Source organism: Zootoca vivipara, chromosome 5 (assembly GCF_965207765.1).
Source record: "Zootoca vivipara chromosome 5, rZooViv2.hap1.1, whole genome shotgun sequence".
Lineage (NCBI taxonomy): Eukaryota > Metazoa > Chordata > Lepidosauria > Squamata > Lacertidae > Zootoca > Zootoca vivipara.
Window position 1 is genome coordinate 95353881 of NC_142588.1, and position 23843 is coordinate 95377723.

A 23843-nucleotide genomic window follows, 5' to 3' on the forward strand; every position below is an offset into this window, starting at 1 on the left:
CTGCTTTTGGGATGACAATGCGATGAAATCTGCAGCTCCTCATCTCAACTCACGGTTAATATGTCCCATTAAACCATAATTCTTAAGGACACTGCAGCCTCCTCCTCTACGTCTCAACGAAAACATGGCCCTGGGTGAGGGGTTAGAACCCTCCAGAGTTTCGGCACTGCTATGCAGAGACTGGGTGTGCGTGCAACTTTTCTAACATTATCTTCCTTATTTATTTATTTTTAAGGCAATTTATTAGATTTTCCAATTAAGCACATTTAAACAAAAACAAAACAATCAACAACAAACACAACATCACATAATAAACACAATTTTTTTCTTCTAAACATCTTATCAATTATTACAATTTTCTTTGCTCTGCCGAGCTTTGACTTCCCTCCCTCCCCCCAATCGGTTTTTTTGTCCATTGCTGTCTCGCAGTTTCTTTATTCCTTCTATCTAAAGTCAATTCGTAGGATTTATTTCAGTCCTGCAAGTGTCTTTAAACTTCTACAGTTCTTCTCCATATAGTCCACAAATTTACTCCAGTCTTTTTGGAACCTTGACTCTCCCTGGTTTCGGATCCTGCTAGTCAGTATTGCCAATTCCGAATAGTCCATCATTTTTGTCTGCCACTCTGCAATCGCCGGTAACTCCTGAGTTTTCCATTTTGGGGCTAACAAAGTCCTAGCCGCGGTTGTCGCATACATGAATAATACTTGATCATCTTTCGCTATCTCCGGTCCTATAAGTCCTAATAGAAAAGCTTCCGTTTTTGGGGGGAAAGGTATATTTAAAAATCTTTTTTCAATTCGTTATATATCATTTCCCAAAATCTTTTGATTTTTTCACACGTCCACCATCTAACATTATCTTCCTTAGTGGGTCATGCAGACCACTGTTCTAAATAATGCTTTTTATAGGGCATTGGGGCGTGTTTATGGAACTAAGGGGTGGGGGGTCCCCGAAAGATTGGGGGCTGCAGTTGTGGAGGGTCTGTTTCAAACAATTAGTAGAAGGAGGGGGACAAAGTATTCTGGAGACTTGTATTGGTTTGTTGTATCTGTTTATTTACACATATATGTACAGGTTGGGGAGATAGCAGGCAAGCAGGGACTCAGGCAACCCCAAAAGCAGCACTGATTCCTAAGAATTTCTCCCCAAATGTCCCTCTTTGCATGCATGCCACCAATTCTGAGTGCTGGGCTGCTGTTGTCCTGTTTTCCAGAAGAGAAACCTTCCCTGCACCTGTGGGATGGCCAGCGCCGGATTTATGTATAGGCTAAGTAGGCTGAAGAACTTTGCCCTTTGCAACCTGTACATGAGGCAAAGCCATAGACTTACAGCAGAGCCCTCTCCGTCTCATGCAGACCTTTATCAAATTATATACAAGGAAAAAATCAGATGGCCTTTCCTAATGTGGAATAATAATAATAATAATAATAATAATAATAATAATAAATTATTATTATTTATACCCTGCCCATCTGGCTGGGTTTCACCAGCCACTCTGGGCGGCTTCCAACAAAATATTAAAATACAATAGTGCGGCTATTTCTTAGCTTTATGCTCACTAACTGCTCGGGAGAGAGGAGTTTTTCAAGACTCAAAAGAGTTAAAAACGAATTAAGGGCCACGATGTCTCAAGAGAGGTTGTCTGCACTGAGCTTTCTGTACATTAAAAGCGACAAACTTAAACAAATTTTGATGACGTTTTCTGATGTCCTTTAGAGGAGAAATGGTGAATTGCAGAATTTTAAATACCCACCATCAGCCTTGACTTCACTCAGTTTTGTTTTTAACACTCTTCCGTTTTCTTCTAGTCGTGAGGATGGGGGATTGGGAGGGGCCTCACAAGTGGAGGAGCCGAGGGCCGCTCTTCATCTAAATCTGGCCCTGGGGATGGCATCTGACCGATGAGTGCCAGGCACATTCAGACCCCCACAAGCAAGAGAGGGTGTGCCGCAAAAGGAGAGCCCTGAAGTCATCAAACAGCCACATTTCTTGGGCTATGGAATCATAGAACTGTAGAGTTGGAAGGGGGTCAGCGGGTCATCTAGTCCAACCCCCTGCCATTTGACCACTTGAGTTAAATTATGGGTGTTTCCCAGGCCCCACTGCATTAACCATAGGCATGGTTCTGAAAACAAACTAACAGACGTGTTGTTAGGCATGAGAGGATGTCCTGAACATGGTTGGTGGAAACAGCCAAAGTCCTTGGGCTGAATCACAGCCTCTGGAGCACCTTCTGGCATTTGGCGCAGCCCCATAAGTCACAAAGGAGGTGAGCCAAGTGCCCCCTCTCCTCTCAGCATCTGCTCTTCCTCACACCCTGGTGTCCATGGCGTACATTTTGGCAGTAGTCGTCTGGGAGGCTGGTTGGCACAGGCTGCTCATCCCAGGAGGGGAATAAGTCTTCCGCAACGAACTGCTTGCACCAACATCTGTAGCCCAGAGCCCAGGGAAGGGAGAGAAACACACAAAAACATTGCTGGTTTAGAAGGGGGTGAGGAATTGCCGTAGAATTGCACAGATGGAAGGGAACCTCAAAGGCTACCCAGTCCAGGTCCCTACAATACAGGATTCACAGTTAAAGGATCCCCAGCAGCATATCTTGATTTCAGGAAGGTTTTTGACGTATCCCATGGCATTCTTGCAGAGAAGCTGATAAAATGTGGTTGGGAAAAATTACTGCTAGATGGATTTGTAGCTGGTGGACTGACCAAACCCAAAGAGTGCTCAGCTCACAAATTTTATGGAAGATAGGGAAACGTTTCTTGAATATATGGGAAATAATTGTGTATAGCTGAAAACGCTGGCAGCATTAAGATAAATTCAACAGTGTAAATAAGTTTGGGTGGATGCAATAATGCAGGCATCCCCAAACTCCGGCCCTCCAGATGTTTTGGACTACAATTCCCATCTTCCCCAACCACTAGTCCTGTTAGCTAGGGATCATGGGAGTTGTAGGCCAAAACATCTGGAGGGCCGCAGTTTGGGGATGCCTGCAATAATGGAATACTGATTTTTTTGTAAAATATGCAAAAATTTAAGATATGTAAAATGAACCATGGAAAGAGAAGGAGGGAAGTCATTGATGTCTTGAGGATGTAAAATGAGGATTTGAAATTGTAAAACAGAAAATTTAATAAAAACTATATATAAAACAAAAACAAAGAGTGGTCACTAATGGTTCCTCATCACCCTGGAAAAAAGTGACAAGTGGGGAGGACTCGAACCAATGGATTCATAGAATCATAGATTCATAGAATCATAGAGTTGGAAGAGACCACAAGGGCCATCCAGTCCAACCCCCTGCCGAGCAGGAAACAAAAAATGAGTCAAACTACGGTAAACACCAGGAACAATTTTCTGATGCTGAGAGCCATTTGATAGTAGAATGGACTCCCTCAGAAGGTGGTGGGCTCTCCTCCCTCGGAGGTTTTTAAGCAGAGGTTGAATGGTCACCTGCCAGGGATGCTTTTGTTGAGATTCCTGCATTGTGAGGGTTGGAATAGAAGATCCTTGGGGTCCCTTCCAACTCTACAATTTGATGATTCTACTGCTGGATGGTTATCCAACCTCTGCTTAAAAACCTCCAATGAAGGAGAGCCCCCCTCCCATCTTCCGAGGTCATAGAATTGTAGAGCTGGACAGGACCCCCAAGGGCCAGCTAGCCCAACTCCCAGAAATACATCGCTGCATCAGTCTTCATCCTTTTGATTCTAGCTGCTTGCTGGAATTCAGCATATCCCGGCCTCTCGAGGGGAAACTGGAAGCAGGGCCGGGTGGTGGGGAGAGATAGATGATCTGCTCACTAAACTAAGAAACAACAGAAGCAGCCTTATACCGCTCAGTGTTGCCTACACTGGCTTGGCAGCAGCTCTCTAGGATTTGAAACAAGTGGAGCATTTTATGGGCACATTTTGGGGAACAGCGACTTGATGGCCCAGAGGTGTGATTTGGGATGGCCTAGAACATTTTGCATGGCAGACGCCTCCCTCCCCAGCTCTTACCTCTGAAGAGATACATGCAGCAGGTGAGCAAGGAGCCAGATAAGAAGCATCCCAGAGACCCGCTCAGCCCCAGCCAACACGACCACCCAAATTTGTACTGGATGCCCACAAAGACGTTATGCAAAACCAGAGTCGAGCGCTCCACGTAGACGCCAATGGCGTACCAGACGGATCCAATGAGCCCAGGGACACCTGCAAGAAACAGAGCAAGCGCCCGATGTTACCTGCCCGGTTTGGGATATTATCCTCCGCTGGTCCACAGGTGACCTATTTCTGTTGTCTTTGACACCGAAAATGAGAGGTGCCTGCCTGCAGATTTGTGAAAAAGCAAGCAGGAATGAAGAGGAGGAGGAGGAGGAGACTGAAGAGCATCTGTTGTGCTTGATTATTATTATTATTAACTTCAGAAATGTCATGTCTACAGGTCAAAAAGACACCCTTCCCCACTTTTTGAGCAAAAGGAAATTGCATCTTTGACATGAATTTGTTTATACCATTAGCAACAACCAGCCCCACAAAATCCTCCAATCTCTGCCTCTCTGGGTAAGAAAGAAATTATGTATCCCAATGATGATGCTACAATAAACTTGCACTTCCCTTACTATGTGGTTCCCTAGATCGGATGGGCGGGAGGTCGCCTGTTCTTGATGGGGTTACGTTTCCTCCAAAGGAGCAGGTTCGTAGCTTGGGGGTCCTTCTGGATCCTTTGCTGTCGCTCGAGGCTCAGGCGGCCTCAGTAGCCCAGAGTGCCCTCCATCAGCTTTGACAGGTGGCCCAGCCGCACCCCTATCTGGACAGGGACAGTCCAACTACTGCTGTCCATGCTCTGGTAGCCTCTAGGTTAAATGGCTGCAATGCATTCTACATGGGGCTGCCTCTGAAGGCGGGTCAGAAACTTCAGCTGGTACAGAATTCGCAGGGCTAATGTAACCTTGAATTTCTCAGCCACAATACCCAACCACCTTGCAGTGCGGATATCTGCAAAGCATGGCTTTATTTGCCTGGGCAGGACATTCCCCCCACCCCTGTAATAATAGTAATAATTTAATATATATTTTTGTACTGCGCCCATCTGACTGGGTTGCCCCAGCCACCCTGGTTTGTTGTTTAGTCGTTTAGTCGTGTCCGACTCTTCGTGACCCCATGGACCATAGCACGCCAGGCACTCCTGTCTTGCACTGCCTCCCGCAGTTTGGTCAAACTCATGTTTGTAGCTTCGAGAACACTGTCCAACCACAGATCGTGAAGCTGAGGCTCCAAGACTTTGGCCACCTCATGAGAAGAGAAGAATCCTTGGAAAAGACCTTGATGTTGGGAAAGATGGAGGGCACAAGGAGAAGGGGACGACAGAGGACGAGATGGTTGGACAGTGTTCTCGAAGCTACGAACATGAGTTTGACCAAACTGCGGGAGGCAGTGAAAGACAGGAGTGCCTGGCGTGCTATGGTCCATGGGGTCACGAAGAGTCGGACACGACTAAACGACTAAACAACAAGAGAGTGGGGCCCTAAACTATAGCTTGTTTAGCTTATAAGTAAATCTTGCAACTGGTCTGGATGAGATGCTTGGTTCCTCTTGGGAGGCTTACCATAGAATCTAATAGAGGATTCTGCTGCTGAACTGGTCAGACAAGTTTCTTTTTAGCTGGCCATTTTAGTGTCCTCACCAGCACTCCAAAAGACAGAGCCAGGTTGCAAGAGCTGCAACTAAGACAGGGGGCCTTCCAAGCTTTTTTTTTGGGGGGGGCTTTCTTCCACCCTCTTCTCTTAGCTGCGCAGTAGGAAGATAATAGCTGTGGTATGTTTGAGCTGAGCTGAAAGCAGGTTGGAAGCAGAGAGACCTGCTTGCTCTGTGCTAGATCAAACACACCACAGCTAACAGAGAAGCGAGATCTGTTGGGATGAGAAGCGAGATCTGTTGGGATGCTAATGTCGGTTTATGAACTTAATCTGTTCCAGAAGCAGGGCAGTCTCGAGCAGGTCGGGCGCCCTGGTGCTGAGGGGCGGAGATCGCTCCGGCGCCCCTGCCCTCGCAGGGCGCAGCATGGCTTCCGTACGGCTTTGCCGCGCAGCGCCCTGCCTACCAGCCCGGTGCCCTGGCGCCCCGCACCACCGGGACTCTACCTAGAGCCGGCCCTGTCCGGAAGTCCGTTCTTAAACTGAAACCATTCTTAAACTGAGGCGTGCTTTCCCTAATGAGGCCTCCTGCCACCGGTGCCCTTCCACCATTCGGCTTCTGTTCGTAGACCGACGTAAAGTTCACAAAACGGAACACTACTTCCGGTTTTGCAGAGTTCTTATCCCGAATAGTTCGCAAACAGGGCTGTTCTTAAACTGAGGCACCACTGAGACCAGATTGAACACTTCAATTAGCAGAACTGACGCTATTGCAAGCATGGACGCAGCCAGGATTTTTGTTAGGGGGGGGGCAGCCAAAGTTTTTAGGGAAATCCCAGGTAAAAATACCCCCCAAAGTAGGACATTTCAGAGGGCAGGCTTTGTGGGGGGGGGCAGAACCTCAGTTAATTGAGTACTTTAAATGCTTTTCACTAATTTTTGTAGATCTGCCCCCCATTCCATTGTACCTGTCAAAATTTCAGCAACTCTTGCGATGGTTTGATCCCTTTCCCCTTTAACAGCACAAATTATACAAACACCCTCCGTATCTCCTCAAAATAATTTCTCCTGCATATTCCCCGTCTTGCCTCAATGGCACATGTTAATTTATCGTTAATAGCTATACCCCACACCTCTTTATACAATTCTTCCATTTTATATTCTGCTTGCCCCTTCCACTCCCTGGCTATAATAATTCGTGCAGCTGTCAATAAATTTGTGAGCAAGTCCTTCATGGCCTGTGGACCTTCCACCCCACCGTAAATTGATAATAATTTAGCATTATTATCACTTTAACATTTTAACTTTTAACTCCTTCTATCTCCCAGCCCCAGCCCCACCCGATCCAGGTCCCAGCTTTCTGCGGCCAACTACCTCCCGTTAGCAGAGCCAGTCCAGCTATGAAGCAGATTTGGGTTTTGATTCCAGGCTCATCCGTAAGGAATTTCACACAGTCCAGGCCCAGGAGGAGGAAGGTGAACCCCAAACCAGCCAGGATGTCAGCCGTGATGAGCATGGCTCGGGTCAGGACCAGTTTCACTGCAAAACAAGAAAGAGCCTGGAGGCAGAAGGCAGGAACTCTGGTGTGGTGCAGCGCTTAGAGTGTCAGAGTAGGACCTGGGAGACCAGGGTGCGAATCCCTCCTTGGCCATGGAGCTCAGTGGGTGACCTTGAGCTCAGTCGCTGCCTCTCAGACTGACCTACCTCACAGGGTTGTTGTGAGGATTAAATGAGGAGGGTGGGAGAGAACCATGTACGCCACTTTAAGCTCCTTAGAGGGGGGAAATGTGATCTTTAAATGCAATAAATGAATGAATGAATAAATAAATAAATAAATAAAGTTTCAGATCATTATGACATCAGCATAATGATTCCATAGCAGCAAACAGCATGCAACTCAACTGAGTGCGTTTTATGTTTATACAGCTGTTTATATGATGAATTATATGTGATTTTGATATTATTAAAAAACTAAAGAAAACTAACAAGGTAAAGGTAAAGGGACCCCTGACCATTAGGTCCAGTTGTGACCGACTCTGGGGTGGTGGCGCTCATCTCGCGTTACTTCCCTAGATCTAGGGAAGTAATAGTACCACTGTATTCTGCTCTGGTCAGACCTCACCTGGAGTACTGTGTCCAGTTCTGGGCATCACAGTTCAAGAAGGATACTGACAAGCTGGAACGTGTCCAGAAGAGGGCAACCAAAATGGTCAAAGGCCTGGAAACGATGCCTTATGAGGAACGGCTTAGGGAGCTGGGTATGTTTAGCCTGGAGAAGAGAAGGTTAAGGGGTGAATTGATAGCCATGTTCAAATATATAAAAGGATGTCATATGGAGGAGGGAGAAAGGTTGTTTTCTGCTGCTCCAGAGAAGCGGACACGGAACAATGGATTCAAACTACAAGAAAGAAGATTCCACCTAAACATTAGGAAGAACTTCCTGACAGTAAGAGCTGTTCGGCAGTGGAATTTGCTGCCAAGGAGTGTGGTGGAGTCTCCTTCTTTGGAGGTCTTTAAGCAGAGGCTTGACAGGCATATGTCAAGAATGCTTTGATGGTGTTTCCTGCTTGGCAGGGGGTTGGACTGGATGGCCCTTGTGGTCTCTTCCAACTCTATGATTCTATGATTCTATTGGCCGAGGGAGCCGGCGTACAGCTTCCAGGTCATGTGGCCAGCATGACAAAGCTGCTTCTGGCGAACCAGAGCAGCACACGGAAACACCATTTACCTTCCCGCCGGAGCAGTAACTATTTATCTACTTCTACTTTGATGTGCTTTTAAACTGCTTGGTTGGCAGGAGCTGGGACCGAGCAACGGGAGCTCACCCCGTCATGGGGATTCGAACTGCCGACCTTCTGATCGGCAAGCCCTGTAGTTTAACAAACCTGTCCCAGTACAGCCATACCTCGGTTTAAGTACGCCTCGGTTTGAGTATTTTCAGTTTAAGTACTCCGCGGACCAATTACACTCATACCTCGGGTTAAGTAGGTTTCAGGTTGAGTACTTCCGCGGACCCGTCTGGAACAGATTAATCCACTTTCCATTACTTTCAATGGGAAAGTTCGCTTCAGGTTAAGTATGCTTCAGGTTAAAAGTAAAGACTTCCGGAACCAATTGTGTTTGTAAACGGAGGTACCACTGTAAATGCTTTCCCTAAGACCTATTTCCTTCAGAATTGATCCAGTAATAATAATTATAATAATAAATAATAATAATAATAATAATAATAAACTCGCAGCAGACGTACCTGGGTGCTCAGCCAATATGGAGTCATATTCATCGCAAGTTGTTATCCCGTCAAAGGCATTAGTGACACATTCCCACCATAGGCCACGGCAGGTAGCACTCAACTATGTGGGAGAAAGTTACCATCATCCTTATTACTACAAGGACCTGCCCCAAGGAGCATACAGTTCCAGTTTGAGTGGCCATGCAGCAGGGTTGGGCTGCATGACCTTTGGGGAGCCCTTCCAGCTCCCGACCATTCTATTATTCTGTGTGCCCCAGCCAACAGAGGATGGTTCCTCCTGTGGAGGAGTCCTCTATGTGAAGCGTTGTGTTGTCTCAGAGGAAGGGCTGTGCTTTGGGGTAATATCACACCCTTTCCCCACAGTGGGACTCAAGGCAGCTGACACACATTAAAAAGCACACAAGGCAAAATTCAGAAGGCTAAAAGCCTGTGAAAAATAATAGTTTTAAATCAATTAAACTCCAATTAAGCAGTGTATACCGGTATATATAAAACCAGATATATTAAAATGCAGAGATTAAAAACAGAACAGCACACTTCAAATGGGGTGAGCAGAAGGTCCCTGGTACATCTCCAGCTAGGGATGGAGGAAGCTCCGTGCCTGACGTCCTGGAGAGCCTCTGCCAGCCAGTGCAGACACTACAGACCTGGATGGACCAATGGCCTGACTCAGTAGGCAGCAGCTTCCTGTCTTCCGGTCTGGTCCACAGGGGAAGCAGCAGCAGACGTGACAGCCTTGAAGCTGGCAGAGATGGATCGCGTTTCTATTTAAATCCGAGTATCTCTCTTTCCCCTTTTGCCTTGCATAATTTTATACACCTCTGTCATCTCCTCCCCCTCGCTCACATTTTATCTCTAAAACCCCCAAAACATTGTTACCTTTCCTCTCTAAAGCGCCCCCCCCCCCAAGGATGGAGGCTGCGCGCATTTCAGCTGGGAAAACAATATCAGAGCTACTGAGCAGAGGGTTCATGGGAAAGAGTCACCTAAAACCAGCTTGGTTTTGCAACCTAAAGCCAAGCGCTGAAAATTCACCCCAAGAGCTGAAACTGGGGGAATTTCCCATAATCTTGGAAACATGCAAATTTGGGGGTGGGAAGAAAGAAAAGTGATCTAGACGGATAGCCTGGTCTAGAGGCTCCCCCCTCCTTCTTTCCTTCCTTCCTTCCTTCCTTCCTTCCTTCCTTCCTTCCTTCCTTCCTTCCTTCCTTCCTTCCTTCCTTCCTTCCTTCCTTCCTTCCTTCCTTCCTTCCTTCTCTCTCTCTCTTCCATCCCCCCCTCTCTCTTCCTTTCTCCTTCTCTTCCATCCTCTTTGTATCTCCCTCCTTCCTTCGCGCAAAGCCCTTCCTCCTCGGCGCCGCTTGCTGAGCCAGCGCCTGGCCGCCCTGATCCGACGCCGGTTCTTTTCCAGGGAATATGGCTCATTACCCCCTTCCCTCCCTCCCCCTCCCCATATTTAGGGATGCAATGACCCGCTTAGGTGGCGAGATCAACTCATTCTGTCAGGTATTAATGCTGGAGGCCCTTCGCCGAGCGCGTTGGTATTCAGACGCAGCGCCGGGACTTGCAAAGCCTGAATGCGCTTAACCCCGAGGGCGCATTAATGAAACACCGAGGAGGAGAGGGGGGGGGGGACGTGGCCCAACTGGAGGTGCCTTTGAACCGCGGAGGCAAGGTTAGAAAAAGCACCCTTTGCTGTTCACGGTGTTGGGATTTCCCAGTTTCCCCTAAGTATAGAGAGAAGCAGCTTGTGAAACTTGCCATTTCTGGGTTCCCTTTGCAGTCACGGGTGACATTGCCCAGAGGCACCCAAGCGACCCAGCAGTCTTTCAGTAGCTGGGTGGCAGAGCAGCTGCCTTGCATGCAGAAGGCCCCGGGTTCAGTCCGATGGGACTGGGAGAGGCTCCCTTCCTGACACCCTGGGCAGCTGCTTTCAGTCAGCATAGGGTAAGATGGAATCATAGAATTGTAGACTTGGAAGGGACCCCCAAGGGTCCTCTGGCCCAACCCTCCAGTGCAGGAATTTGTTGCTGTTAAATTTGTATGACCTTAGGGTGGTTCACAACATAAAAATGTAAGCTAAAGACACAAAATATTTCTATTATTTTTTTGTTTGTTTATTAAATTTGTATACTGCCCTATAAACATGGAGCTCCCAGGGCAGTTCACAGGATAAAGTTACAATATATTCCTGCGTATAAGACTACTTTTTAACCCATGAAAATCTTCTCAAAAGTCGGGGGCCGTCTTATACGCCGGGTCGTATTTCTTACATGGCGAGTATATCCCAAACTCTATATTTTAACTGCAAAAGTTGGGGGCCGTCTTATATGTCCAGTCGTCTTATACGCCGGAATATACGGGTACATAAAATGAAAATGAAAACAACCCAATAACCTCCCCACCACATTTTAAAAGGGCATTGCATGACAATCATAATACGTAAAAAAATAAGGCAGCTTCTTCTATGGATTTCCCACTGTGCCGCACATTTCCTTGCCTTTCCCCATCTGCTCAAACTGGTTTTGTTGTTGTTGTTTTTTGCTAATGTTTATTTGGAAGTTGTTGGTGTTGATTATTATGTTTATTAGGAAGTTTATTAGGGACTTGCTTTATACCAAAATCACAGCATTGGTCTGTTTATCTCAGCCCTGCCTGGAATTGCCAGGGATTGAACACAGGAACTTCTGCATGTGAAGCAGACTCCTTGCCCACTGGGCTATAGCCCCGTCCCTTCTTACAAATCCCACTGATGAATTAGGGGTGCTATTTTAATAGATTAAAAGTGGGAGTGGTTAGCATGTCAGACTAGGACCTGGGAGACCAGGGTTCAAATCTCTGCTTGGTTGCTAAACTCACTGGATGACCTTGAAGACTCCCCCACCAGCCAGACTCTCTTCTGAGCTGATCGATGGAGTGTTCTACTTATATACAGAGCTTAATGACTTTTAAAGGGATGGCAAAGTTCTCCCAATCTGGTAAAGAAACTACCTTAGCAGGAAAAGCACAGGAAAACAGCATTGCTGGTCAAAAAACTAAAGCATTCCATACTGACTTCACCCTCTCACGTTTTCTGGGGATAGCTCAGTCGGTAGAGCATGAGACTCTTGTTCTCCAGAGTCTTGGATTCGAGTCCTACATTGGGCAAAAGATTCCAGCACTGCAGGGAGTTGAACTAGATGACCCTCATGGCCCCTTCCAACCTTACAATGCTATGATTCTCCCGCCTTCCTGCCAACTCTCTTTTTCATTCTAAGGAAGACGCAGCCTTGAGCTCAGTCCAAAGTCCTTGCAGAAACCAGACCTATACATTCTGCTCCCACTCTCACCACCGCTCCTCCTCACTCTGGAAAGCTCCACCTGATGGATCTCAGCCAGCCGTGTGGCCACTGGAGTCTCCCTCTCCGTCTCTTTTTGCCTTACCTCCAAGGAGTCGTCCGTGTTCACCATCCAACAGTCTGTCCAAGTTGCAGCAATCAGGAAGCCGGCAGAGAAGAAGGCCAAGAAGCAGCCCACGTATTGGAGAAGGTGCTTCATTTCCTCCGAAATCTACCCCAGGTCTTGGTGTGGGTCTGCCTGATCTCCAGCAAATTCTCAGCTTTCTTTTGCAAATGATCAACAGGTGATCAGCGGGTCCCATAGCTTGAGCAGGCTGGTGCAGAGGGAGGCGGGCCTTATGCCTGGTGCTAAGCAACAAGACGCAGCAACCAATCGCCTGGATTCAATTAGAGTCCTGCACTGCACACAGACCAACACCAGTGCAGGGCCCACATACCCATGTGGAAGATTTTTATGCTTTGAGAAAGAATTATAGAATTGCAAAGTTCATCTAGACCAGAGAAATGCAGAGCAGAAGGTGGTCCTAGCTTAGTCCAAGGGCAGAACGAAAGGGGAGCCTGCTGGATCAGGCCACTGGCCCATCTAGCCCGGCGTCCTGATCTTACAGTGGCCAACCAGATGCCCCAGTGGGAAACCCGCAAGCAGGATTCGGGCACAAGAGCAATACTCTCAAAGCAACTGGTAACCAGAAGCGTTGTTGCCTCTGACCATGGAGTCAGAGCATAGCCTTTGTGCTGGGAATCTCAGGTGAGATCCTCACATAGTGGAAATTACTCCCAGCACCAGTCACCACACAGAAGCAGGGAAAGAAGACAAGGCTCAGTAAAACAGGTAGGTAGGCTTGTTGCAGATACAGATATGTACAGTACAGTATAAAATATATCTGTTTTTCTAAATAAATTGAAGACATAATACCTAACAAGTAACACCAACTGGCTAACCAACAGACAGGCAGACTAGCTGACAGGCACTCCTGAGCTTACAACTATTGATCACAGATATAGTTGCGACACTGGGCCATTATTATAGCAAGTGGCTTGGCTGACCTTGCACCTGTGATTAGCTCATCCTGTGGGAATGTTGAGGACAGTAGGAAAGGATATATTGATTAATATTATCCTACCTCACTCACGCTAGTGAGCTTGTAGCAGAGCACATTCCCCTGTACAGTATATTGCAGGAAGCTAGTTGATTGGATACGTGAGAATCACTTGAGTTAAGCAATCCAGTCTGGCTTATCTTGGTAAATCCACTTTTGTTCCCTCTTAAAACAATAATGACACAGTAATCTTCTAAAGTAATGATGTTTACTCACATTCAGTCCACAGTGTGATTACCTTATAGTTACAGATAACAGAGACAAGTGTGGGTTCGTCCTCTTGTGAGGAGTGAGCCCATGTGCCCATGAGAGCCAGCAAAAGCATCAAGATGGCAAAAGAGCAAAACAAAAGGCAAAAGAGGAAGATGGCTGAGTGACTAGCCCCTTTAGGGGGTCTCCCAGGTTCGTGCCCATCTACCTGGTCACACGCAGGGGGAGGGTGCTCCAGACCAGGTGTGACAGGAAGTCCTCCTGCCTGTCCACTCTGGGAAAACAGGAAATGTTGTATTTGACTGCTTTTGTAATGTTACATCCCACATCCATGGGGTGATTCATGCTCATGAAGGAAATTTACCCCTTCTTGGTTACTCCTACACATTGTGGCTAGTAGGCATTGATACCCTTTTTCCACCATGAATTTGTCCAAACTCTCTTTAAAGTCACCCAAGTTAGTGGCAGAGAGTTCCATAGCTGAACTATGCTCTGTGTGCATAGCCAATGACCTGGGATACTGACCGAAGCTGCCAGTCCTGCCCTTGTCCAACCACATGCCCAAAGCAGTAAGCTAAATCAGCTCCCAGCCCTCTGCAGACCAAGTGCCACATGATCCAGACCACAAGAGCCAATGACCCACATGGAAGAAATGCAAAGAAACGCTACCTAAAGGCCACAAGAGAAAATCTATTCGGATTACGTGGATTCAAATGGCGAGAAATAAGATTTCAACTGAACATTAGGAAGAACTTTCTAAGGGTAAGAGATGTTTGACAGACAAGAGTTGGAAGTTTTTGAACTGAGGTTGCCTAACATAGTGTTTTCCCGCCCCTTGTAAGTGCACCTGAATCCGCCTGAAGATAGAGGAGGAGAGGCCTTTTCTGAGCAGCAGCAGCAGCTGCTTGAGCACATCTCCAAAGCCAGGCAACTTCCTCTGATTCATCACCTGATTTTCTTGGAACCAGGAAGCTTAAAACTGGATCGACTGGGGGTGGGATTCACTCCTGGCAAAGGCATCCACCAGAACTAGTTATACCTGGTCAGCAGTAAATCACACCTTCCTGGAAAATATATATGCAGGTACAATGTTTAGTTTGGAATAAGACGTTGCCAAAAGCAGGAGGGCCTGTGTGATAACAACAATAGCAGCAGCAGCAGCAGCAACAACAACAACAACAACAACAACTTATTATTTATTTATTTATTTATTTATTTATTTATTTATTTATTTATACCCTGCCCATCTGTCTGGGTTTCCCCAGCCCCTCTGGGTGGCTTCCAACATCATCATCATCATCATCATCATAAAGCGATAAAACATCAAACATTTAAAAACTTCCCTAAACAGGGCTGCCTTCAGATGTCTTCTAAAAGTCAGAGAGTTGTTTATTTCCTTGACATCTGATGGGAGGGCGTTCCACAGGGCGGGTGCCACTACCGAGAAGGCCTTCTGCCTGGTTCCCTGTAACCTCACTTCTTGTAGTGAGAGAACTGCCAGAAGGCCCTTGGCGCTGGACCTCAGGGTGAACAATAGTAGCAGGAGGCCGTGATGGCCACCAAGTGGGATGGATTCGAAAGAGGATTGAACAACTCATGGAGGAGAAAAATAAAAAAATTCCTTCAGTAGCACCTTAAAGACCAACTAAGTTTTTATTTTGGTATGAGCTTTCGTGTGCATGCACACTTCTTCAGATTCTTCAGAATCATGGAGGAGAGGGGAGGACTATCAATAGCTACTAGCCAGGAAGGTCCTGCTCTGCCTCCAAGGTCAGAGGCAGCAAATGCTTCTGAATGCCAGTTGCTGGAAACTGTGGGAAGGGAGAGAGCACTTGGGCTCAGATCATAGCTGCCAAGTTATCCCTTTTTTACAGGGATTTTCCCTTATGCTGAATAGGCTTCCTCGCGAGAAAAGGGAAAACTTGGCAGCTATGGCTCAGATCCTGCTTGCAGATTTCCCTTTGGGGTATTTAGTTGGCCACTGTGAGAACCGGATTCTGGGCTAGATGAGGCATGGCTCTCCTAATTTCTCAATGGAAGGACTCCTCCAGGTGTCACAACTCTTGAAACTTCACAAAGCTTTCCCAGAAGACTTCATTGATAATTTGTTCTCTTTTGTTTAGAGGGTGGTCATAAGACATGGTGCATTTAACCTGATTTGCGTTGGGAGGGGGGGAGTTTGCATGCCTTGCTGTTAACCGTTTCCATACTTTCCAAGCAAAAATTCCCCATCTCTTTCCCAACCACAGAGAAGTCCGTTTCTTTTTAAAGTGATTTGTTACACAGGACGAGAGAGCACTCTAATACACAAAGCTAAATTCCTGGTGAATCCCTTTTGCTAAATAGTGACAATCTCTGGAGGCACTATGCTGAAATAAGCCTTGCTAGAGCAGGGAGAATAGGTATTCCCCAGGGTTGGTGCATGCCAACCTGGCCTCTCACGGGCACCGTTGGAATGGGAACTTTGAAGGGCGAGGACAAAGAAAAGGTTTTAAAGCATGGAATCTTGCAAGTTGAAAGTTATTGCATTGGCTCTAAGTCTGTCTTCTGAGCATTTTCCACCAGGTGGCAGTAGCTTCATCCTGCTCAGGTACCGGTGTCAAAACAGAAGGAGGTTACCATTCGGAAGTTCTGGAGACAGACGGTCCCATCATTTCACTTACGAACCACATTTGCAGCCACACAAATAGATCACTTCTCTCCGCCTCTAACACCCCTTCTTTCCTTCCACCAGTGGTGGTGTCCATTGAAGTTTGGGAACTGTAGCATGAGGGCAGGGGGGGGGGAGCCCACCACCCGAACAGGTACTCCACAGTTCTGGGTACCACAGTTTAAGAAGGATGACAAGCTGGAATATGTGCAGAGGAGAGTGACCGAAATGATCAAGGAGCTGGAAACCAAGCCTTATGAGGAATGGTCGAAGGAGCCGGGTATGTTTTAGAAGAGTTTGGATTTGATATCCCGCTTTATCATTACCCGAAGGAGTCTCAAAGCAGCTAACATTCTCCTTTCCCTTCCTCCCCCACAACAAACACTCTGTGAGGTGGGTGGGGCTGAGAGATTTCAGAGAGAAGTGTGGCTAGCCCAAGGTCACCCAGCAGCTGCATGTGGAGGAGCGGGGAAGCGAACCCGGTTCACCAGATTACGAGTCTACTGCTCTTAACCACACTGGCACCACCTTCAAAAATCTACAGAGCTGTCATGTGGAAGAGGGAGCAAGGCTGTTTTCTGTTGCTTCAGAGGGGAGGACACAAATCAATGGATTCAACTTCCTGAGAGCCAGAGCCCTTCGACAGTGGAACAGACGCCCTCAGAAGGTTCCATGGGTGAACTGCATGGAGATCTCCAAACCCTTGAGAAAGAACTTGAAATCCAACAAGGGTAGGTGTGCTCAGGCAGCAGCAGCAGCAAGAGACACACCTATTTCTGAATCATCGGGTTAAGTAAATGAATCAGCTTCAGGTTCAGTGTGATGCCGGAAATGAACAGGAAAACTTTCTTGGTCCTGGTGCTTCGTTTAAAGTTGGCGCCTGGCTATTACCTGAGTCATGTCACGGCACCTGCCCAGGTGACCAATGTATTGGAATGCATTTCGCATACACGAAGGACGGCTTGATTTAAACCAAACCTCATGACAAACGGGTATGCTTAGCCTGTACAGTAGAAGGCTGAGAGGTGTTGGGTTAGCCATCTTTGAATACCTCAAAGGCTGTCCCATGGAAGATGGAGTGAGCTTGTTTACTGCTGCCCCAGAGGGCAGGACCCAAAACAATGGACCCAAATGGCAAGGGAGGAGATTCCCACTAAACATTCGGGATAATTTCCTGAAGGTAAGAGCTGTTCAATGCTGCAACAGACTTCCTCAGAAGGTGGCGGAATCTCCTCCATTGGAGGTTGGATGGCCATCTGCCAGAGAGTCTTCAGCCATGACTGTGGGGGGTTGGACTAGATGACCACCGGGTTCCCTTCCGACTTCACGATTCTGTGATATGAAAGCAAGCTTCAAAACAACCTACAAGGATCAAATCCAACTCAACCTCGCCCTGTTAGAAATATGCAGAGAGCACAGCTTCAAAGGCCAGATTGAATTACTCCGTTTCCCCATGGTGCCTGAACTCAGAGAGTGCTGGCGCCGAGCAGGAGGGAACATTCCCCAAACGGAGAGACAGCAGAGTCTCTTTTGATCCAAGGCAGGCAGGTCCTAAGAAGATCCTTCCCACCTGTCAGGGATTCTTCAGCTGAGATTCCTGCATTGCAGGGGGATGGACTGGATGACCCTTGGGTCCCTCCCCACCCTACAATTATATGATTCTAGCCTGCAGTGTAGGCCACAGCTGCCCAAAAAACCAGGCTTTCGCCTCATTGTGTGACACGAGTCCTGAGTTTGTCACTGTGAGATCAGGCCCCGATCCACAGCAAACTTGAGTATCAGGACTGTGGCCTTCCTCCTATGGAAAGTGTGCGTCACCAACTTTGTAGAAGTCATTATGGGGGTGTAGGCTTCCACTTTAGGGGGTGGGGTTTCTGTGGGTGGGTCAGGATCTGTGGTCAACCTTCCCCACTCCTGACGTCATTCCTGCTCTGGGAAAGAAGTCAGGAATTGTTTAACTTCCTCGAACAGTTTCCAAGGAGGTGTTTACATACGGTAGAATCATAGAGTTGGAAGAGACCACAAGGGTCATCCAGTCCAACCCCCTGCAAAGCAGGAAACACCATCAAAGCATTCCTGACAGATGGCTGTCAAGCCTCCGCTTAAAGACCTCCAAAGAGGAGACTCCACCACACTCCTTGGCAGCAAATTCCACTGTTGAACAGCTCTTCCTGTCAGGATGTTCTTCCTAATGTTTAGGTGGAATCTTCTTTCTTGTAGCTTGTATCCATTGCTCCGTGTCCGCTTCTCTGGAGCAGCAGAAAACTACGTTTCTCCCTCCTCTTTATGACATCCCTTTATATATTTGAACATGGCTATCATATCACCCCTTAACCGTCTCTTAAGGTTAAGGTTGCACAGGTGCCAGCAGTAAGGAAAAGTTGGGATTCCTGCATTTGCAGGGGGTTGGGCTAGATGACCCCTGGGGTCCCCTCCAATTCTACAATTCCATGATTCTGGGATTCTATGAAGTCATACCCTGCTTGGGGGTGGGGGGTGGAAGCTTGCAGGCTGGTGAGAGGGGAACCTACTGGCTTAATAACATCTGCTGGAGCAGTGTGGTGTAGTGGTTAGAGCAGTGGTTCCCAAACCTTTTTTGGGCCAACACCCGCTTGGTTACAAAGACTTGCCTCTGGGGTTCCGGTTTCCGCCGGCAGGAATGGCGGACCTGTTTTCCATCCCTCTGACCTTCGTAAGGAATTTGGCGGTTGCTAGGGGAGTAAATGGCAACCCCCTACCCTCTCTGGGGGTTACGGAGAGGGCCCGCTGGCCCGCGATGCCCCCAGACCCACTCCGACTGTTTATGGAGTGGGGGGAGCTTGGGCTGAAAAGCACTTACGAGGGCCAGGACTCCCGGACGCTAATCTGCATGGCGGGGATTTCCATGGTTAAAGAAGATAATTAGGCTTAAATCTATGGACATACTTCAGAAGGAGGGGAAGAAGCGCTGTTTACTGCTGAGAAATTTATGCTGCTGAGGGAGAGGAGGCTGTATTTCATCTGGAAGAAGGATTGATGGGGACGGAGCAATAAGGAAGTGAGTTTTTTTTATTTTTCTTCATATGTGTTACTTCGTACCTTCCCAGACGCGATGTCCTGGCTTGTTTGGAGTGAAAGAGAAGCAAAAGACTGTGTGAGTTGAACTTTATAAACTGTTGTTACTGAGCATATTTTTTAAAGATGTGGAGTTGCCGACGAGAAAAGCCCCCCTCTAGTTGGACGGAAGGAGTGCCTGGACGCGTTCGGAGGATTTATGAGCTGTGACGCACTTTGAATTGGAGCGGCGACCTGAAGCTAAGTTCAGCTATAGGGCAAGGAGATCCATTAATTTACCAAGAGTCTATGGTTTGATGTTTGGGTCTTCTGCCTGGAAAGGCTGTAAATTTTACGGAGATCGTTAATCTGCATGGTTATGAGAGAAAACGAAAGTGATTTGAGCTTTTTAAGATGGCGCTGCTTCGTGACGACGCAACAGGGAGCTCCAGACCAAGAAGATTTATGGGGAGGCTGGACTGATTAACCCACACAGGAGAAAGAACATTTGTGAAACCTTGTTTGATATTTATCTCAGCAGCTGGGAAACAATCGGTTGAAAGTGGAAAACATCTATGTGACTGTAAGGGAAAGATCTGGATTATTATGAACTTGGAGAGACGATTTGAACTTTAGAAAAAAGACGGCAGTGGACGGTTGCGAGGAATCCCCAATTTCTTGAAGCATGGGAACCCAAATAAAAAATTATTTAGACGATTTGGCATAACATTCGGTTTGATTGATATATATATGTGTATAATTTGAAATAATGAATGTGATATAATTGGTTCTAATTGGAAAATTAATAAAAATATATTAAAAAAAAATACAAAGACTTGCCTCTGGGCCCCCCTACCTTATAAAAAGCATTATTGGGAATAGGGCTTTGCATGACCCACTAAGGAACTGCCCTGAGATCTATGGGTATAGGGTGGTATACACATTTAAATAATAAAAAAAGATAATGAAAAATAGATAATAACACAATAAAATTAAAAACAGCACATTTATTCAAAGGCCAATCAATTGCATTTAGCTTAATTGCCTTTAGCTTAAAATTGATGAGTTTGATCTGGTGGTAACAGTTTTTCAAAGTCTGATAGTATTTTAAATTTTACCGGTAGCACCCCTCCCAGATATCTGCTTGCCTTTAGGTAATCACATTGCCTCCTGGGGAGGTGGGGTGCTAACACCCACTTTGGAAACTTGGTTAGAGCGCTGGACTTGGACCGGAGGGACCTGGATGTTACTGAGTGACCTCTGTCAGTCCGATCACTCGCTCTCAACCTCACAGGGTTTCCATGAGGATAAAATGTGGAGTTTAGGAGCACGAGGTGTGCCGGCCGCTTTGAGCTCCTTAGAGAAAATGGTTGGCCAGAAATGCAATAAACAGGTCTCTCACCATCTGGGTCAAAGGAGTTACTTTATCAGAGTAGTTTAGCCTGATGCAAAGTGCCACAGGCTTTGGGGATTCCCAGAAATGAATTCCTCAGAAAATTCCTCACACCTGAATCCTCCAGACAGCCAGTGAGTGGTGACGTCAAAAGGTATGGCCACACCAATGGGATGGGCACAGGAGGAGTGGCTGACAGGGAGAGCCTTGCCCTGGCTCTCACGGGAGAATCATAGACTCTTAGAGTTGGAGGGGACAGCCAAGGGACATCTAGTCCAACCCCCTGCAATGCAGGAATCTCCTCCCCCAAATATATTTATTGTTTTTATAAAACTGAAAAATCCCATATAGAATATGAAAATACAACAATACAAAAAATCACATAAAACACAAAAATACAAAATACCCCAAACAAACCCAGCAACCATATTTGTCAGTCATGTGTCCTGACATTGTTGACTTCCCCATGTCCCTCTTTGCTGCGTTTCATTGTATAACATCCTTAGTAATTTCTATATCATTCTTCAATCATCTTATTTTTACCTTAACTAACAAATTTCATCTCTTATTAATTCCTTAACAACATTTCTATTCTATTCTTCTTTAACATCTTAATATACTACAGGACCTCTACAAATCCCCCTCTACAACCTCCCTGTACTTCCAAATCTTATATTAAACATTTCCAACATTGTAATTATTTCTTAAATAAACTTTGAATTTCCTCCAATCTTCTTCCACCGGCTCTTCTCTCTGGTCACGAAGTCTCCCGGTCAATTCAGCCAGTTCCATAAATTCAATCATCTTCATCTGCCATTCGTCCACTGTAGGTAGGTCTTCACTCTTCCAATTCTTAGCCAATAAAATCCTCGCTGCTGTTGTGGCATACAGAAAAAAAACATAATATCTTTTTGGGGGTAATTCCTCTCTGACTATTCCAAGTAAAAATGCTTCTGGTCTCTTAATATAGGTGTTTTTCAACACCTTTTTCATTTCATTATGCAATGCAGGAATCTCAGCTCAAGCACCCACGACAGATGGCCATCCAACCTCTGCTTAAAAACCTCCAAGGAAGGAGAGTCTACAACCTTCCAATTGCACAAACAATTTGACCGTTCCACTGACAAACAGCTCTCACGGTCAGAAAGTTTTCCCCGAATGTTAGTCTCCTTTCTTGTAACTCGAAGCCATTGGTTCGAGTCCTACCCTCCAGAGTGAGAAAACATGCTCTCTCTTCCATGTGAAAGCCCTTCAGATATTTGAAGATGGCTCTCATATCTCCTCTCAATCTCCTCTTTTCCAGGTTAAACATGCCCAGCTCCTTCAACCACTCCTCATAAGGTTTAGTTTCCAGACCCTTGATCATCTTGGTCATCCTCCTGTGCACATGTTCAAACTTGTCAAAATCCTTCTTAATCTGTGGCTCCCAGAATTGGACATAGTATTCCAAGTGTGGTGTGACCAAGGTAGAATAGAGTGGGGCTATGACTTCCCTTGATCTGGACACTAGACTTCTGTTGATGCAGCTTGTTGTTGTTGTTGTTTAGTCGTTTAGTCGTGTCCGACTCTTCGTGACCCCATGGACCAGAGCACGCCAGGCACTCCTGTCTTCCGCTGCCTCCCGCAGTTTGGTCGAACTCATGTTGGTAGCTTCGAGAACACTGTCCAACCATCTTGTCCTCTGTCGTCCCCTTCTCCTAGTGCCCTCAATCTTTCCCAACATCAGGGTCTTTTCCAGGGAGTCTTCTCTTCTCATGAGGTGGCCAAAGTATTGGAGCCTCAGCTTCACAATCTGTCCTTCCAGTGAGCACTCAGGGCTGATTTCCTTCAGAATGGATAGGTTTGATCTTCTTTCCATGAGACTCTCAAGAGTCTCCTCCAGCACCATAATTCAAAAGCATCAATTCTTCGGCGATCAGCCTTCTTTATGGTCCAGCTCTCATTTCCATACAGCACTACTGGGAAAACCATAGCTTTAACTATACGGACCTTTGTCGGCAAGGTGATGTCTCTGCTTTTTAAGATGCTGTCTAGGTTTGTCATTGCTTCCTCTCCCAAGAAGCAGGCGTCTTTGAATTTTGTGACTGCTGTCACCATCTGCAGTGATCATGAGACCCAATAAAGTAAAATCTCTCACTGCCTCCATTTCTTCCCCTTCTATTTGCCAGGAGGTGATGGGACCAGTGGCCATGATCTTGGTTTTTTTGATGTTGAGCTTCAGACCATATTTTGCGCTCTCCTCTTTCACCCTCATTAAAAGGTTCTTTAATTCGTCCTCACTTTCTGCCATCAAGGTTGTGTCATCTGCATATCGGAGGTTGTTGATATTTCTTCCGGCAATCTTAATTCCGGTTTGGGATTCATCTAGTCCAGCCTTTCGCATGATGAATTCTGCATACAAGTTAAATAAGCAGGGAGACAATATACAACCTTGTCGTACTCCTTTCCCAATTTTGAACCAATCAGTTGTTCCATATCCAGTTCTAACTGTAGCTTCTTGTCCCACATAGAGATGCAGCTTAGAATAGCATTAGCTGTTTTTTGCTGCTACATCACACTTGTAGAATAGTGGGTAAGAAGGATGAATACACAGCTCTCAAAACAACCAGCTCTTTATTCTAGCTCTGAGTCCAGACTGAACAGTAGTTTAGCCAACTGGCTTATATAGTACTCAGTAACTTGCAACAGTAGCAAACTTCCCCTAGCTTACCCAATCCGTGAACGGCAATTTCAATCCTTCATTTGCATGTTGTGGACCTGAGTGAGAACTGCAGCCACAGTGGGCAGGGTAAGAACTGCAGCCACGGTGGCCAGAAGGAGTACTGCAGTTAACTTAATACATAACAACACTGTTGACTCATGTTCAACTTGTGGTCCACCAACATCCCTAGAACCTTTTCACATGTGCTGCTGGTAAGCCAGGTGTCCCCCATCCTGTATTTGTGCATCTGGTTCTTCCTGCCTAAGTGCAGAACCTATTGCCCCTATTGAAATTCATTTTGTTAGCTTGTGCCCAGTTCTCCAATCTGTTAAGATCATTTTGAATTCTGATTTTGTCTTCTGCAGCATTACCTACCCCTCCCAATTTGGTGTCATCTGCAAATTTGATGAGCGTCCCCTCGATTCTTTCACCCAAGTCATTTAATAAGACGTTGAACAACAACAGGACCAGGACAGAACTCTGGGGCACCCCACTTGACTCATAGCTGCCAAGTCTCCCATTTTCCCCGGGAAATCCCCATTTTTCCA

General features: G+C 46.5%; 1 protein-coding gene across 1 annotated transcript; it reads right to left on the reverse strand.

Annotated features, from left to right (window-relative positions):
• Positions 1 to 1999: 1999 nt before the first annotated feature.
• On the reverse strand, positions 2000 to 12486 carry CLDN16 (claudin 16). Its single transcript, XM_035134083.3, has 5 exons — positions 12294 to 12486; positions 8868 to 8970; positions 6995 to 7159; positions 4005 to 4196; positions 2000 to 2432 (listed from the first exon to the last, which is right to left on the reverse strand). The coding sequence occupies exons 1-5, from the start codon at positions 12405 to 12407 to the stop codon at positions 2314 to 2316; spliced, it is 693 nt and encodes a 230-aa protein (XP_034989974.3). The 5' UTR covers positions 12408 to 12486; the 3' UTR covers positions 2000 to 2313.
• Between the last annotated feature and the right edge of the window lie 11357 nt (positions 12487 to 23843).

What these genes read in the sequence shown, in the direction of transcription:
- CLDN16 (XM_035134083.3), bottom strand. Translation starts at nt 12,407, where the DNA reads ATGAAGCACCTTCTCCAATACGTGGGCTGCTTCTTGGCCTTCTTCTCT. An exon ending in ACACGGACGACTCCTTGGAG is followed by an intron (nt 8,971 to 12,293) that starts GTAAGGCAAAAA and finishes TCTCCCACATAG; the next exon opens with TTGAGTGCTACCTGCCGTGG. An exon ending in CATATTGGCTGAGCACCCAG is followed by an intron (nt 7,160 to 8,867) that starts GTACGTCTGCTG and finishes CTTGTTTTGCAG; the next exon opens with TGAAACTGGTCCTGACCCGA.